The sequence below is a fragment of the Hylobates moloch genome, unplaced genomic scaffold, assembly GCF_009828535.3.
Source record: "Hylobates moloch isolate HMO894 unplaced genomic scaffold, HMol_V3 SCAFFOLD_13, whole genome shotgun sequence".
Lineage (NCBI taxonomy): Eukaryota > Metazoa > Chordata > Mammalia > Primates > Hylobatidae > Hylobates > Hylobates moloch.
Window position 1 is genome coordinate 99107369 of NW_026652288.1, and position 16654 is coordinate 99124022.

The 16654-nt window shown below is 35.8% G+C and overlaps 1 protein-coding gene across 6 annotated transcripts in view; it reads left to right on the forward strand.

Moving 5' to 3' along the window:
* The first annotated feature begins 2631 nt into the window (after positions 1-2631).
* TP63 (tumor protein p63) overlaps positions 2632-16654 on the forward strand; it is a 259044-nt gene continuing 245021 nt past the window's right edge. For 3 of the 6 annotated variants that reach the window (XM_032171901.2, XM_032171897.2, XM_032171902.1), the window contains exon 1: positions 2911-3201. In XM_032171901.2, coding sequence (XP_032027792.1) covers positions 3140-3201 — 62 coding nt within the window. In that variant the 5' untranslated portion in view covers positions 2911-3139. The other 3 variants (XM_032171896.2, XM_032171898.2, XM_032171899.2) reach the window with 3 other exon arrangements.

The window sequence follows — 16654 nt, forward strand, 5'->3', positions numbered from 1 at the left end:
TAAAATAATTTACACGAATGGAAGTGGGAAGAGTTTGTATCATAGACACCTGAGTTTGGCAGAGTGCGTGTTCTTGGCTCCTAGGAGTCGAGAAGAACAACGTGTCCCTCTCTCCCACATTATGCTCAGTGGTCCAAGTCCAAAACACCTTTCCTTCCTGAAGTACTTTCTTCTCCCCTCCATACAAATCTAAAGTCTTCACAAACATCATTTAAACAGGCAGGTCATGGTCAGAAAGGCAATTACTTTTCCTAGACTTCTATGTACACTATTATATTACAATTTCTGCCTAAAAGACTCAAAGTCTTGGGAAGCTTCCACCTTGCACACCAAAGATATAATTCACGCATTTGTATAGTAACCTTAGTCTCCTAAGAGAAGAAGGATGAAATATAAATATAAGAGGCAATTATGGTAATTATAATATAATTGCCACTTATTTTTCACTTGATCGTGTGTGGTTGTGTGCTATTGGTGTTCTGTTGAATTCTAGAGAGTTTGCCTCTTTTTCCTGGGTCAATTATCTCCATTTATTTCCATAATGCAATAGGAGCCAATCTTTTTCATAATTATTTATTTAAAATTTGTTGCCATTTAATTTCTGTCTCCCCTAGCTTAGTAAATTTAGGATTTTTAAATAACAACTATTGAAATCATGATATACGTTTAAACGATATTACTTAAATAAGTTAGGCTATAAACCTTTTAAATTTTTAAAAAACAGATGATTGCGGTGGCTCATGGCTGTAATCCCAACACTTTGGGAAGCCGTGTCGGGAGGATAGCTTGAGTCCAGGAGTTTGAGACCAGCCAGGGCAACATAGCAAGACCCCATATCTAAAAACAAAACAAAACAAAACAAAATTACCTGGGTATGGTTGTGCTCACCTGTAGTCCAAGCTACACGGGAAGCTGAGGCAGAAGGATCACTTGAGCCCGGGAGGTTAAGGCTGCAGTGATCCGTGATCGCACTGCTACACTCAGTCTGGGTGACAGTGCGAGAAGCTGTCTTAAAAATAATAAATAAATAAATAAAAATAACTTTTAAAAAACAAAAATTAATTAAATTTTAAAAACACAACATACCAGAGATGTTTGCAAATTGATTATTTGGGAGTCTATAACCCTGGAAGTTATTTTAAAATATTTAGAAGAGTTCTTCCTCATTTCCTAGAGATGTCAAATTGTAAATATCAGACCTGGAACGAACACTAGGGCTCGGCACCCCAAAGTGTGGTCCAAGGACCAGCAGCATCAAGTAACCTGGGAACGTGTTAGAAATTCAGAGTCTCAGGCCTCACCCCAGACCTACTGAACCAGAATCTGCATTAACAAGATTTCTAGGTGCCTCACAGGCGCATTAAAACTTGAGAAGCTCTGCAATAGAAATTCTCACTCCACCTTTCATTATAAATGGAATCACTTGGCTGTGGTCACAGGAAATTGATTATTTTTAATTTCAGAACCTTTTATTTAGGTCATCTGTATTTGCTAATAGCAGGGAAGAAAGCCAAACTCTTTAACTCCAATTAAGAAATCTATAATTAATTAGTTAAATAATCTTCCCTTTTAGTTTTACATTTTGTGGAGCAAGCTGTTTGATTTGGCTGGGGCTCAGGCCGGCCTGTTTGTGAATTTCACAATTTACAGACGTTAGCCGCTCTCAGGCTAAGTAAAGGAAGAGAATGTCAAGTTTTAAATAGCTTCTCCCTTCCATCCTAGCTGAAGCAACAAATAAAATATTTTTATGAAACACATTTTGAGTTAGATTCACTTACAGGGAAATGTCAAATTTCTCTGAAAGGGCTTTAGATTGTCTCACAACTTTGACATCTACTGATGTCACCTGTTTACAGGTGTGTCCTGTGATTAGGGGGTGAATGGAAGATGTGAACTCGCCATGTTAGTGACCGTTAGATACACAGAGTGGTTTTTTTTCCCCCTGTTGGAGTCTATCCTAATTTAGCTTCTGAATCATATTTCATTCAATTTCCAAATCCACAAAACCAGGATAAGTTTACAGCCCATATTCAGAAAGGAAATAAATTATTTTGTATGTAGACTTTCCTGACATTACACTGATTTGGGAATATATGAACAATTTTATGGTTTCCTTTCGAAGTAGGTCAAGTCAAAGCAAAACCAAAAACAGCAAAAATTGTAAGACATAGAGTGGAGCCGACTGAGAGATTAAAATAAACTAGAATATTTTTATTAACAGGCAATTTGAAATAATTTGTGCACTTCAAAATATTCTACAATAATATATTATTTCCAATTGTAATATCTTTAAGAAAGTTACCATATTATATGTAAGCACATGTGCATCTGTTTGAGGTAGGATATTTAACTCAATAAAGGTTAATTTCTTTTATTCGGGTCAGGCAAAGCTTCTAAGGGGATGTGAAAGGGATATCTCTTTCTCTGAGCTGAGAGGAAGAGTGAGTTCTAAGTTAAATATAATCAAGGAATTTCCCTGTCTTTGCTATTTGAGATTGTGACCACAACAGGCGGTTGGCTGAAAGGGAAACTGAAGGGCGGGGAGGGAGGGAAATAGATGAAAAAACAAAACAAAACAAAACTTCCCTAAGCAGCTCTACAAAACATTTTAGCCCCAGAAATAGTCACAGAAATCCTCAAATCAAATCAGTATCCAGATACAAGGAAGTGTTATGTGGCTGGAGCAGGGTGGACACTCATCGGCTCAGTTCAGTTACAAAAGTCCAGGCTGCTGAAATTAAACTCTGATGCCATTCATGCCAGCATCCAATCACGACAGAGATCAGAAGTTCAGAGATGCCTCCAGCTCCAAATTGCCAACAAGTGTGGCTACTATACGTCAAGGACTCTGAAGCCGTGAGAGAGGGGGAAGAACAACATTAGAGAGGATGCCCAGCTGGTAAGAATCGAGCGTTGATGAAGTTTTGGTCACTTGATGAATCTCATTGGCTAAAATCAAGAAACGCTCCGCCTCTTTGCAGATATGTGTGAAGGGGAGAAGTGCCTAAACTTCTATGTCTGATAGCATTTGACCCTATTGCTTTTAGCCTCCCGGCTTTATATCTATATATACACAGGTATATGTGTATATTTTATATAATTATTCTCCATTTGTTGATATCAAAGACAGTTGAAGGAAATGAATTTTGAAACTTCACGGTGTGCCACCCTACAGTACTGCCCTGACCCTTACATCCAGCGGTGAGTTTAAATGTGACATAACTTCTCTCAAAACTTAATTGAACTGCCTTGTGTATTATGAATGTTTCGGCTGTGTACAAAGAACAGTTCCTCCTTGTTTAGTGAGCACAGTGATATTATTTTGGACTTTCTGTGGACTTAAAGTGGTCTGTGGGCATATTTTCTAAATGTCTTTTTTGGTTGATACTTGGATCTACAAAGTGAAAAAATTTGAAGCGAATCTTCCCATTTTAAAACATTATCAGGCCATTTAAGAATGTTTAAAATATATTATTTGCCTTGTTCAGCACCTACTCACTCAATAAGAAATTTCATTGGGCAGGGATATAATAATGTATGGATAATCTTCAAGTGAAAATAAACACCAAATAATTTTGATTTATACGTTAAGAAATAGATAACTAGCCATTGTTGTACCAAACAGGTTGTGGCTTGTCATTGCATTTTCTAAGGAATATTTTTTTGATATGTTTGACGATGAAAATCTTTTGACAAATCTGACTTTTAAAGCCTGTGATTGTAGTAAATTTTATTTAGAAACATTTGCCTAGTACTAAGAGAGACTATTAGTGAGGGTGCACAATTGTGTGTGTATGTGCTTCAAATTAGACTTTGCTATTTTTAAACCAGTAAATGAAATCTGAACAGTGTTTTTCCAGTCATAAAGTTATGGGAGATATTCAAGTCATATGTAGCAATGTGATGTTAGTTTAACAGCATGAGATTTCGTACTTTATTTCATAAGACTAATGAGAGAGGTCCTTTGCGTGTTGAAAACGGTGAGGTTACAAAGGGTTAACTTGTCATTTACCACCTGTGTCTGTCGGAGCTTGATACTAGAAGCAGATTCTGCTCTCTCTGGGCAGGACTCACTGTAGACTAGCAGAGTGTGAAAGATGTGTGATCTTCCTTTAACATGATTTGCTACAATGTGGAACACTAATGTGGGTTATATAGATAGTTTCTCTTCCTGTGAGGTTTCTGGTGGGTTGTGTGAGAAGGCAGAAGAGAAAGAGCAAGGCAGAAAGATAAATAGAATAGAGGAGATAAAAAGAAAAGGGTGAAAAAAGAGAGAGGAGAAGCAAGTTTGGGGTCTCTAAGGCTTCAGTGGAATTTGTTGGTGGTGGCTTGATTCATGTCTTGCTGTTTGCCACAAACAACAATATTAGCACAAATAAATGGCTCTAGAATTTATGTTCTTGTATAACGTGAAAATTAGATTTAGCTGGAGTTGGGGATTGGGTTGATTAAAAACACCAAAGATTTTCTGGTTCTCAAAATTGTTTCTAATCTCAAAATTATCTATTCCATTAAATATCTTTGGAAATAATAGTTCTAAGAACATAATTGTGATGAAATAGTAACCGTGTAATGCTACTCTTGAGGGCATCTCTCCTAAACTAGGTACTTGGATCCAGGGAAGCTTTAGAAGAAACTTCCCTCTATTGACTAATAACCCACACTTCAATCCTGCATACCTCTCTAGAAGCATTTCTAATGATAAGAGAGGCCTATAAATATAAAGAAATAGAGAAACTACTTTTTCTATTACCTTGACGATCTATTAGTTCATGGAGCAAATGTCATCTCAGTTTTTGACATACTGTAATAGTCTAAGCAATCAGAGTATTTTTGTTTTTTTTTTAACCTTCATTTTAAGTTCAGGGGTACAAGAGCAAGTTTGTTACACAGGTAAACTTGTGTCATGGGGGTTTGTTGTACAGATTATTTCATCACTCAGGTACTAAGCCTAGTACCCATTAGTTATTTTTCGTGATCCTATCCCTCCTCCCACCTTCCACCCTCTGAAAGGCCCCAGCGTGTGTTGTTCCCCTCTATGTGTCCATGCGTTGTCACCATTTAACTCCCACTTACACGTGAGAACACACAGTATTTGGTTTTCTGCTCCTGTGTTAGTTTGCTAAGGATAATGGCCTCTAGCTCCATCCGAGTCCCTGCAAAGGACATGATCTCATTCTTTTTTATGGCTACATAGTATTTTTAAGTAGTTTTAAATTTTCCTAGAATGCCCTGGGCTTTAATCACGGTGCCTGATACTTCTGCGGAAGGCAGAGGGGGCATGTTGAGAAGCTGTGAGACTATGGTTCAGAATGGCCAGGGAGCACTTATTTGCCTAATAAATAATTTTAGGCAAGAATATGTACTTCTCATTTGTAATGCAAGCTTAACCAGCAAAAACATTAAGGTGATGAAAGATGGCTCTTACTAAGCATCTGCTCTGTGGAAGGCATTGCAAATACAAAAACGAATTAGATGTGACCGTTACATTCATTGATTTAATGTTGCAGTACTTCTATATTTAGTCTAAAATATATTTTCCTCAAATATTTTAACTGTTTGTCATGTATTTTAAGGACTGAATTATTACTATTTTCCAACTCTTACTATGTAGCGAATAAACAAGTGAATAAATGAAATATCACTAAAGGAATTAGTATGATAATGTATATTGTCAAAGCAAGGATCAGACAATATTTTCTTTGATACCTCATGAGTGAATGGGTTTAAGCTGGTTTTTCTAAGCAGACAACCGTTGTAGTTCTCGGTTTACAAAAGCTATTTTAAGAAAGACCAAATTTAATCATTCCATAATCATAGTCATCTACATAGTTAAATTTGTCTTTACTGACCTTGAGTTTAGAAAGAAGTCATGAAAGATAATTTTTTAAAGAAAGAACAGGATATCTTGATATTTTTAACTCCAAGCTACCTTAATTTATGAATTCCCTTACAGAACAGAAAAAAATGACAGATGTTATCTTTTATTACTAAATGTTAATGCCATTCCAAAAAAAGTGTTTAAATACATGTTTCAAAGGACGATGGTAATCATTCTCTAAGTTAAAATTGGGACTTCATCCTCTGTTTTTTTCCTTTCCACTTAAACATATTACCATATTGAGCATTTAGTTGTGCCCTGATGTTAATGCTAATTTACTTTAGTCTTTGCAAAAACTTTTCTGAAAACCAAAAAGGCAGTTAACACCTTAGAGCTTATTAAGTTCCCCTTTTGACAATATTAACATTACAAAGAGGAAAAAAGTTGGATAAAATCACATTACCATTTGAATACTAACTTAATTTTTAAAATATTGAAGTATAGATGAAATTATAAAAATTCAATAAGTAAGTCAGTGGGTTCGTTACCATTAATTTACGAATAGAAACTTATACACAATAAATTCTGTTTGTTGTTTATTTTGCATTAGGTGAATATTGAAAATGAATCTAAAATTTAGCACTTCAGAAGATACGTCCTTGTTAATTTATTGTTTGGGCTAAAACTTGGGCAATTTTCCATTCTTTCGTTTCTAGAATTTCCATCTACTTTGTAAAATTTATTTTTTAACAAAGTAATTTTAATAGATTAAATTCTTTCAAAGTATTTTTTCAAAAAATAAACAGTTAAAATGATAAACATGAATCAAAATTAAATTTTGAAATTATGTGATAACTGGGGGCTAAAAATTAGAGAAAAGTAAACATCATTTCAATTTGAACCACCAGTAAAATATTTTGTATTATTTTTTCTTAGTCATCCTGTATTCCAAAGAAGCATCAAACTATTAAAATACTATATGGATAGTAAGAAGTGTTTTTTGTGTGTGTGAATTACATATTTGTTGTGAATTTTATTCTTTGCTGGCGTAAAGGTCAACTTTATTAGCTGTACTTTCTAAATATATCCCAAAAGGAAGAGTGATGACAATGAAGTTACAGTGGAAGATCATTTCATTTGTAAGATAAAATCACCTAAAGGCAGATGCAGCTCTGTGTTGGGCGTCCTTCACTTGCTCCTCCACATCTGTTCTTTTTCTTTCTCATTCTTTGCCTCAAGAAGCTGCCTCCTGATAATTGCATTAACAGGTCTTTTCTTCTCTGGTTTCCTGCTGAATTCAACCAGCGGCAATCTCCTGCAGGAGAGTGAAGTTGGAATATTAGTTTCCCTGGCTGACTCCCTGTGGGTTTTTGGCTAAAGATTGCTGATCCTCTCAGAGGCCCTTGCTGCAGGTCCAAATCCCCTGACTTTGAGTAGTTACTCCCTCCCATTCCTTTTCTTCAAGCTTAGGAGGAGTAACTATTTCCCGCCATTGCTAATTCTAGGGATCCACATCATATTCCTTACCCCTTCATTAAACTTTCTTCAATACCTTTTTTCTTGCCAGTATCATGCTCTTTTTCCTGCCAGGATCGTGACAACTACACACATTAAAAAAGTATGCCATGATGTTGTTTGTGTACATATGACTTCCAAAATAATTGATATAGCAATTAATAATATATAATTTTTGATATGAGGTAAATGATGTAACCATCCATTTCAATGAGCACACTGGCTTTTAGCCATCTCCGTAATCACTAAGTTTCTCTGACTGAAAGGAATGAGCCAGCATGCTACAGTCTGCATATGTTGTTTATACACACTTTTAAAGAAATATTAAGTTACAGTTTATCTTCAGCATCTAATATATCCATCAGTTGTAATCAAGAAAAAGTTCTTCAGTCTCTAATGAATAAGCTTCAAAATATATTTATGACCAACTGTGGTTAGCCAAAAGCACGATGCTGCTATATTTCTATCTGCTGCATCTAAGTGGTGAGTGCATTTAAATAACAGAGAGTCATATTAGCAGAGTGCACAAAGGATTTGCAAAAGATCTGAATTGTAGTAAGCAAACTCCACCACTAAGTGATTATGTGACCTCCATGAAATCACTTAAGCTAAATCAAAGTTCCTCATGAGTTAAGTAGTGATAAAAACCTCTCATGTACTGTTGACAACTAGAACTTTGAGAAATAAACTCAACTCAACCCTGAAATACACCCCCTTAGTGTATGGTAAGTTCTCACTTAACATTATTGATATGTTCTTGAAGATTGTGATTTTAAGCAAAACCGTATGTAACTAACAAAACCAATTTTACCATAGGCTAATTGATATAAACAACAGTTAAGTTTCTATGGCATATTTTGGGTCACAAAACCATCACCAATCTTCTAAATATAGACCCACAAGATTTCTAATGTTAAACGTTGAGATAAATGTGAGCTACACACGTATTTAAGAAAGATTAATACAAGGAAGTAAGATAATTATTTACCCAATTTTTGGTGAATCAATGAGTGATGGTCATAGTGGTAGTATGTTAAATCAAGGAATAAATCTTTGCAAAGCAAAAATTGTAAGGAGCACCTCTTACCACCACACAGTTCAAAATCAAATAAAAATACAGTAGGCTTGTCGAGCACTTTTCGACTGCATCATTTATCATCATGTATTTTATGATTATCATATACTTTATGAATTTTTATTTTACAATAATGTATATTCATTCCTTTTATTATTTTCCAACCTGCTTATTCCAGTTCAGGGTCTCAGGGCCAGAGCCTGTCTCAGCAGCTCAGGGCGGAAGGTAGAAATCAACCCTGGACTGGATGCTATTGCATTGCAGGACACACACACACACACACACACACACACACACACACTCACAATGGGGGCAATTTAGACACACCAATGAACCTAATGTGTGTATCTTTGAAATGTGGGAGGAAATAGGAGTACCTGGAACATCCATGTAGACATGGAGAGAACACAAAAACTCCACATAGACAGTGACCTCGGCTGGGAACTGAATTTTTTTTCTCATCAACGTTATATGGAAAAGATGCTAAACAAAACATTTTTCATGACCTGCTGTGTTGTTCAGTTCTGCTATTATATTACATGTATAGTGTGCCAGTGGACTGGAGCTGCCTTCCAACAATTGTGTCTTCATGTAAGCATACCTCGAGTTCCACTTTATATCAACTTTCAGAAGAAAGATCATTTTGGGTCTTGACATCATCTTGGCTTGTCCACCTCAGTTCTTATACTTTAGAATTAAGGAATCTGAATCCCAGAGTGGTTAAGCGTATTGTCCAAGATCACACAGCAAAATAGTAACAAGACTAGGATGAGAATTCAAGTCCCTTGACTACCTGTTCAAAGCTCTCTTTAACACAAAACATAGCATTTTATTAGATTTGTATAAAATTTTACAGTTGACAACATGTTTCCCAATGCATTGCACATGTGACCTACCTGGGAGGTAGGCAGGTATGGTGGGCAGAATAATAGTCTCGAAAGATAGCCACATCCTAGTTCTCAGAACCTGTGAATATGTTATGTTACACAGCAAAGCAGAATTAAGGTTGTAGATGGAATTAAGGCTGCTAATCAACTGACTTTAAAGTAGGTGGAATAACTTGTAGTATCCCTGTGAACACCGTGTAATCACAAGAAAGCGGAAGGTAGAAGAGTCAAAGTGACATGTTGTAAAAAAAAGACTTGACAGGCTATTGCTGGTTTTGAAGGTGGAAGTGGGTCAGGAGCCAAGGAAGCTGGAAAGGGCAAGGAAACCGATTTTCTCCTACAGTCTCCAAAAGCAATGAAGTCCTGCCAACACCTTGATCTCAGCTCTGGGAGACCCACATCAATTTTCTGATCTACAGAATGGTAAGATACTAAATTTGTGCTAGTTTAAGCCACTAAATTTGTGGTAACTTGTCGTGGCAGCAATAGGAAACTAATCCACCAAGGTAGGAATTGTTATCCCCAAATGGTAGACATGGAGACTAGAAAACTGCGTTTTGTTTTGATGCGTTTAACTAAACCTTCCCATGAATTTATTACTTTTTTATGGTGCAAAGTGGGGAAGGTAGAATATATAAGCGAAATACAATCCTAGACCTCAGGGAATCCAAAGTAAAAGTACCTGTGTAGAAATAATACAAGGTACAAGCGGGGGCTGAAAAACACTGGACAAGCTAGCCTGGGGACTGCAGATGCAAGCATCTGCTCTTGAGGCAGCAAATTGAAACAGTGATTTTCATTACTAGTTTCCGTTAAAGTTCCTCAAACTCTTTTACACAGAGATCTATCTGACTCTTAGATGGCAGCTCTAAAATTTTGAAGGCCAAATTTAGATCCAGGAAACACAGGAATGCGCATACTCACTTCTGAGGTCGTCAGATACTGAGAGGGCTTGGGTGGAGCCTTGGAAATGCACTGTAAACTGGAAAACAATTTTGATTCAGATGGTTATCAGACCACACTTTGAGAAATAGTTCTAGACTTTTTGGTGTTGTAAGATTCTCAGTTAATTCGGGTTTGAGTTTACATCGATGCCTCTCTCTCAGAAATTGGGAGCCAAGGGAATGAATTGCAAGGTCAGCATTTTTATCAGACACTCCAGATGATTCGTTTGTTTGCACACCCAAGTTTGGAAACCACTACCTACAGTGAGGCAAACTTAGACCCAATGCCCCAATACATGCTCATAAAAAGGTTACCAGAGATAATGAAAAACAGAGATGCATGCTCCCAAAGAAAGACTTCACATTCTCACTTTATTTCAAAGCCAAACGGATTGTAAGATTAAAGTGACAATCGCTGTTTCAGGACAGAGAGCCAAGTTTCTGATTAGCTATTTTGAAGCTCAAATTTGTCTGGACAGGGTTTCAATCTCCTTTAAAGAATTCACCAAGGAAAAGTCCTCAAGCAACAAGTGATGGATGGATAAAATACTGTAATTACGATCAAAGTGTGCAGAGACTCTGTCTATGTAATTACACACTTCCCAACCTCTGCAAGCCACTTTGTTCCATTAAAATAGAACGAGAAATGGACATGGGTGATGTGTACTTATTGGTTAGTCAAGGTTTTGGAAATGACAGTTATTAACGTGTGTTTTACCATAAACCATAATATTTGGGGGATAACTTAGATTGTGGGAATTAATTCTTGCTCCATCCTTATTTTTATTGTTTGCCTTCCATTCTCTACTTAATCTGACTCTCTTATGATGAATTAGATTATTTGCAGTTCAGAATGAATTCATTAAGCTTAGAAGAATAAATGTAAGGGCTCAAAATCTCTTGCCACTTTCAAATTTCCAGTTCTTTTTTCTTTTGTTTCAAATGAGTAAACCTAATCTGTTAGGTTGAATAGCAAACACCCATTCTCAAATTCCATTAACTCAGGCAGGTTTCTCCTAATTGAGGGCAAAACCAGCATCATCATAATTTTAAGACTGAGAAAGCATTTTGAGTGAAGAAATACAAAATTGAAGCTAGTGTGATTATTTAGTCAGCCATATGGCTAGCTACAATAGGTGTTTAATCTTTTTAAACAGATGTTGATTTATCATGGGAATAAATAATAGAACATATACAAGTTTATAATAGTGGACTATAGGAACTCTTTCTTTTAAAGTCAAGTATGTTATGCCTTAAGACTGTTGATTGCATTTAATTTAACCCTCCATCAAATGCCGACATTTTATCAATCTGTTCAATTTTTACAGCTTCCTTAAAAACATCAAACTTTAAATATTTTATTTAAAATTCATCATTAGCTATCTTTCTTCTTTATTATTTTCTGGCTCAAAGAAACTTCTATTTTTGCACTTGAATTTAATAGTGTCATTTACTTCTTAACTACATAAATAATTAATATATTATTCATTAAATCTTTCAATGAGGAAATATACTTTCTTCCAACTTTTCCATGACACTGCAACTACCTCTATAAAAAAAAGTTTTAATAAGATGTATTTTTCTATTTTTTTTCCTTTTAACTCTTTTGTTATCTCAGGCAATAAATGAGACAGAATTTTTCAAACTAAATGATGAACAATCAAAATTGATGGGTTTTCTTTCAGCATCTTAATTGATACTGTCTAATATGATAAATCTTTGTACCTTCATAAGCTCTTTTTTTAGTACCCTATAGAGGCTGATGTGGCTATAATTGAGAATTCTGCAACAAAATGTGAAATATTAATGCATGATTTATCTTCAAGTTAGTACTGCTGCAACTGTGGTCCACTGTAAATGTTGCAGTCACACTGACACACTTTATGCAGTCAGATGTTCAATCATTTTTTTCTTGCTGAACGAAAGACTTCAGTGATGCTCTATAAATGCACTACTGAACCTCTTGTATGATAGTCAAGGTGCCAGCCTATGTTCCTACATAAAATGTATATACAATTTTACCTCTATGTCTTAAATCCTTTAAAGCCATGAATTGGAAAGCTTGTTTTTCCCTTCAGCTTTTGACCTCCCTTCTTTTCTTTTGCTCTTTCTCTCTTTCATAGAAGCTCTACATTCTTTGCTGCTTGTTAGTACAGAATATGCCTGAAAAAGTTAAAAATATTATAGAACACTTTTTTAAAACAAGTCCAAGCTTTGCTTTGCAAAAGTAAAATTGGGCTATTGTGTAAACTAAACTAAGACATTGAAACAGAAACATATCAAAAATATAAACACATAAATCAAACTGACAAAACATATGTCTTTTGGATTTTATACGATATTTGTTTTTAATACCTAGCCTCTCTGAATTAAGTACATTTAAGAAGATTTGTAAATAGCTAATCTTTAAATAAATTCATAAATTCCATTTGGTCGAGGGGACAAGGAACAATAGGAGAAGGGAAATAGTTCACTTTCATTGTAAACTTAGGAGTTGAGTTTGTAGTTTGAAAGCTACAAAACTATTTAATATTGTTCTGCACATATTTATTAAATACTTGATACCGGATATATGATAAGAAATTTACAACTTCAACATTTTTATGTATTTGTTTTTACTGTAGCAAATTTGGTTCTGAAATAATCTTAAGCGTGAGGTAAAGGAAGATCTTTGAAGCTCAGGTAGAAATATAAATGTCAGAGCATTTTAGATATTCTCAGATAAAACATACTCAGATAAAAGTAATTGTGACTTGCTACTACTTATATTTCAATAAGCACTGATTACACAAATGATGTGTTTCTAATAATCATGATGCCAACGAAGAAAAATTTAGTAAAACAATCGTTTTCCATGCCATCTTCTAGGTTCATAATTTTTTTACAAACAAGTGAAAATCATACAATTCCTCAGGGATATAGAACTAGAAATACCATTTGACCCAGCCATCCCATTACTGGGTATACACCCAAAGGACTATAAATCATGCTGCTATAAAGACACATGCACACGTATGTTTATTGCAGCACTATTCACAATAGCAAAGACTTGGAACCAACCCAAATGTCCAACAACGATAGACTGGATCAAGAAATTGTGGCACATATACACCATGGAATACTATGCAGCCATAAAAAATGATGAGTTCATGTCCTTTGTAGGGACATGGATGAAACTGGAAATCATCATTCTCAGTAAACTATCACAAGGACAAAAAACCAAACACCGCATGTTCTCACTCATAGGTGGGAATTGAACAATGAGAACACATGGACACAGGAAGGGGAATATCACACTCCGGGGACTGTTGTGGGGCGGGGGGAGGGATAGCATTAGGAGATATACCTAATGCTAAATGACAAGTTAATGGGTGCAGCACACCAACATGGCACATGTATACATATGTAACAAACATGCACATTGTGCACATGTACCCTAAAACTTAAAGTATAATAATAATAAAATAAAAAGAATACAAAAAAAATCATAGTTTCAATGTCTTATTCATTAATAAATAATCTAATGGGCACTTTCCAGTTATTATGTAAGTGACTGCATCAGTATCTCATCATGTCTATGTCATTTACTACATTTATTATTTCCCTTATGTTTGAACATTTGGTTTGGTTATAATTTTTGTTATTAGTTAAGAATGTTATTCAACCACCTTTCTTTTCAATTATTTCCTTGGGATAGTTCAATGGTCCAAATATTTAAAGAAAGCAAACTTATACATGTTCAATCTAAACAAGGTATGTAATTTACCTGAATTATCTCATATAACACAATTATTAAGTAATATTCCCAGTTTGCAGATGAGAAAAATGATGCTCAGAGATAACTAACTTAACCAAGGGTGACCTAACTAATAAGTGGAAAAACCTGTTTGTACTATCATTCTCACCTGAGTCAGGGCTCTCTGACCCAAAGATTTTACTGCTTCCCCCACAACATCCTGCCACCTAAGAAGCAAGAGGGCTGGGTCGTAAATGGGTGTATACTTTTCCAAGTTTCTGGAAAACATTACTATTTAAACAGTTTGCCAATGTATTTTGCTAGAGAGTTGCAGCTTTGAATTGTCTTATTTTTAAATTTCATTAAGTTAATAGATGTAAGATGATATGGTTTTGATTAGCACTTTTTATTAACTAGGACAACTACGGGAACCACAATTAGTAATTTTAAAAGACCTCAACGTTTGGTTTTGTGTTTTTACAAAATGAAAATGAGATATGAGCAGCGAAATATGTAGTATTTATTGAATTTTAACTATGTGCCAGGAACTGTTCCAACCACTTTACACATTTAACTCTCAAACCACCTTTAAAGGTAGTTACTAGTATTATTTATTTCTGACCATAGTATAATGTTTAAGAGACTGGATTCGGGGGCCAATGCACGTAGGTTCAAAAATCTCACTCTGGCAAATGTTATACCTCCTAACTTAATCTATATGTCTATTTTTCTTCATGTGTAAAGGAGAGTGATAATAGTAGTACCTACCTGACTGGATTGCTTTAAAAATTAAATGAGTTAATTGTACAAATCACTTCAGACAGAGTCTGGCACACAGTAAGTACTATAGCATGATAGGTCTTATTATTTATATTTTATATGAAGAAATCGAAGCAGAGAGAGGCTGTGTAACCTGTCCCGGGTAAAACAGCTGGTGGTTATGGGTAGGATTCTGATTTCTATCACATTTTCTTTAATAGTAAGTGCCTTAACTCTCAGTAAATTCTATATCGAAATGATTTTAAAGCATAAATAAAACCTATGACAGAAAACTGCAATAACTAATAATTTAACATTCTAGAAAAATGGTCTGAGTCTAAAGAGGAAATATATTTCCAAGTATCACTCACACCCTTAACTTAATTCCAGACAGCCAAATTAATTAATTAATTTATTTATTTATTTATTTTAGATGGAGTTTTGTTCTTGTCGCACAGGGTGGAGTGCAATGGCGCAATCTCAGCTCACTGCAACTTCTGCCTCCCAGGTTCAGGCAATTCTCCTGCCTCAGCCTCCCAAGTAGCTGGGATTACAGGCACAGGCCAGTATACCCAGCTAATTTTGTATCTTTAGTAGAGACGGGGTTTTGCCATGTTGGCCGGGCTGGTCTTGAACTCCTGACCCCAGGTGATCTGCCCGCCTCAGCCTCCCAAAGTACTGAGACTACAGGCATGAGCCACTGCACCCAGCCCCAGACAGCCAAATTTGAGGACAGTCTATTCTACCTCTGGAAATAAATGTTTCCATTAGAACCCTTACAGACAGGGGCTTAACTTTGAAAACTTAAGAGTTGCCCAGTAGAAAAAAGAGGGAATCCTCCCTAAGACATTTTATGAGGCCAGCACCATCCTGATACCAAAGCCTGGCAGAGACACAACCAAAAAAGAGAATTTCAGACCAATATCCTTGATGAACATTGATGCAAAAATCCTCAATAAAATACTGGCAAACCAAATCCAGCAGCACATCAAAAAGCTTATCCACCATGATCAAGTGGGCCTCATCCCTGGGATGCAAGGCTGATTCAACATACGCAAATCAATAAATGTAATCCAGCATATAAACAGAACCAAAGACAAAAACCACATGATTATCTCAATAGATGCAGAAAAGGCCTTTGACAAAATTCAACAACCCTTCATGCTAAAAACTCTCAGTAACTTAGGTATTGATGAGACGTATCTCAAAATAATAAGAGCTATCTATGACAAACCCACAGCCAATATCATACTGAATGGACAAAAACTGGAAGCATTCCCTTTGAAAACTGGCACAAGACAGGGATGCCCTCTCTCACCGCTCCTATTCAACATAGTGTTGGAAGTTCTGGCCAGGGCCATCAGGCAGGAGAAGGAAATAAAGGGTATTCAATTAGGAAAAGAGGAAGTCAAATTGTCCCTGTTTGCAGATGATATGATTGTATATCTAGAAAACACCATTGTCTCAGCCCAAAATCTCCTTAGGCTGAAAAGCAACTTCAGCAAAGTCTCAGGATACAAAATCAATGTACAAAAATCACAAGCATTCTTGTACACCAATAGCAGACAGAGAGCCAAATCATGAGTGAACTCCCATTCACAATTGCTTCAAAGAGAATAAAATACCTAGGAATCCAACTTACAAGGGATGTGAAGGACGTCTTCAAGGAGAACTACAAACCACTGCTCAATGAAATAAAAGAGGATACAAACAAATGGAAGAACAGTCCATGCTCCTGGGTTGGAAGAATCAATATCATGAAAATGGCCATACTGCCCAAGGTAATTTATAGATTCAATGCCATCCCCATCAAGCTACCAATGACTTTCTTCACAGAATTGGAAAAAACTACTTTAAAGTTCATATGGAACCAAAAAAGAGCCCGCATCGCCAAGTCAATCCTAAGCCAAAAGAACA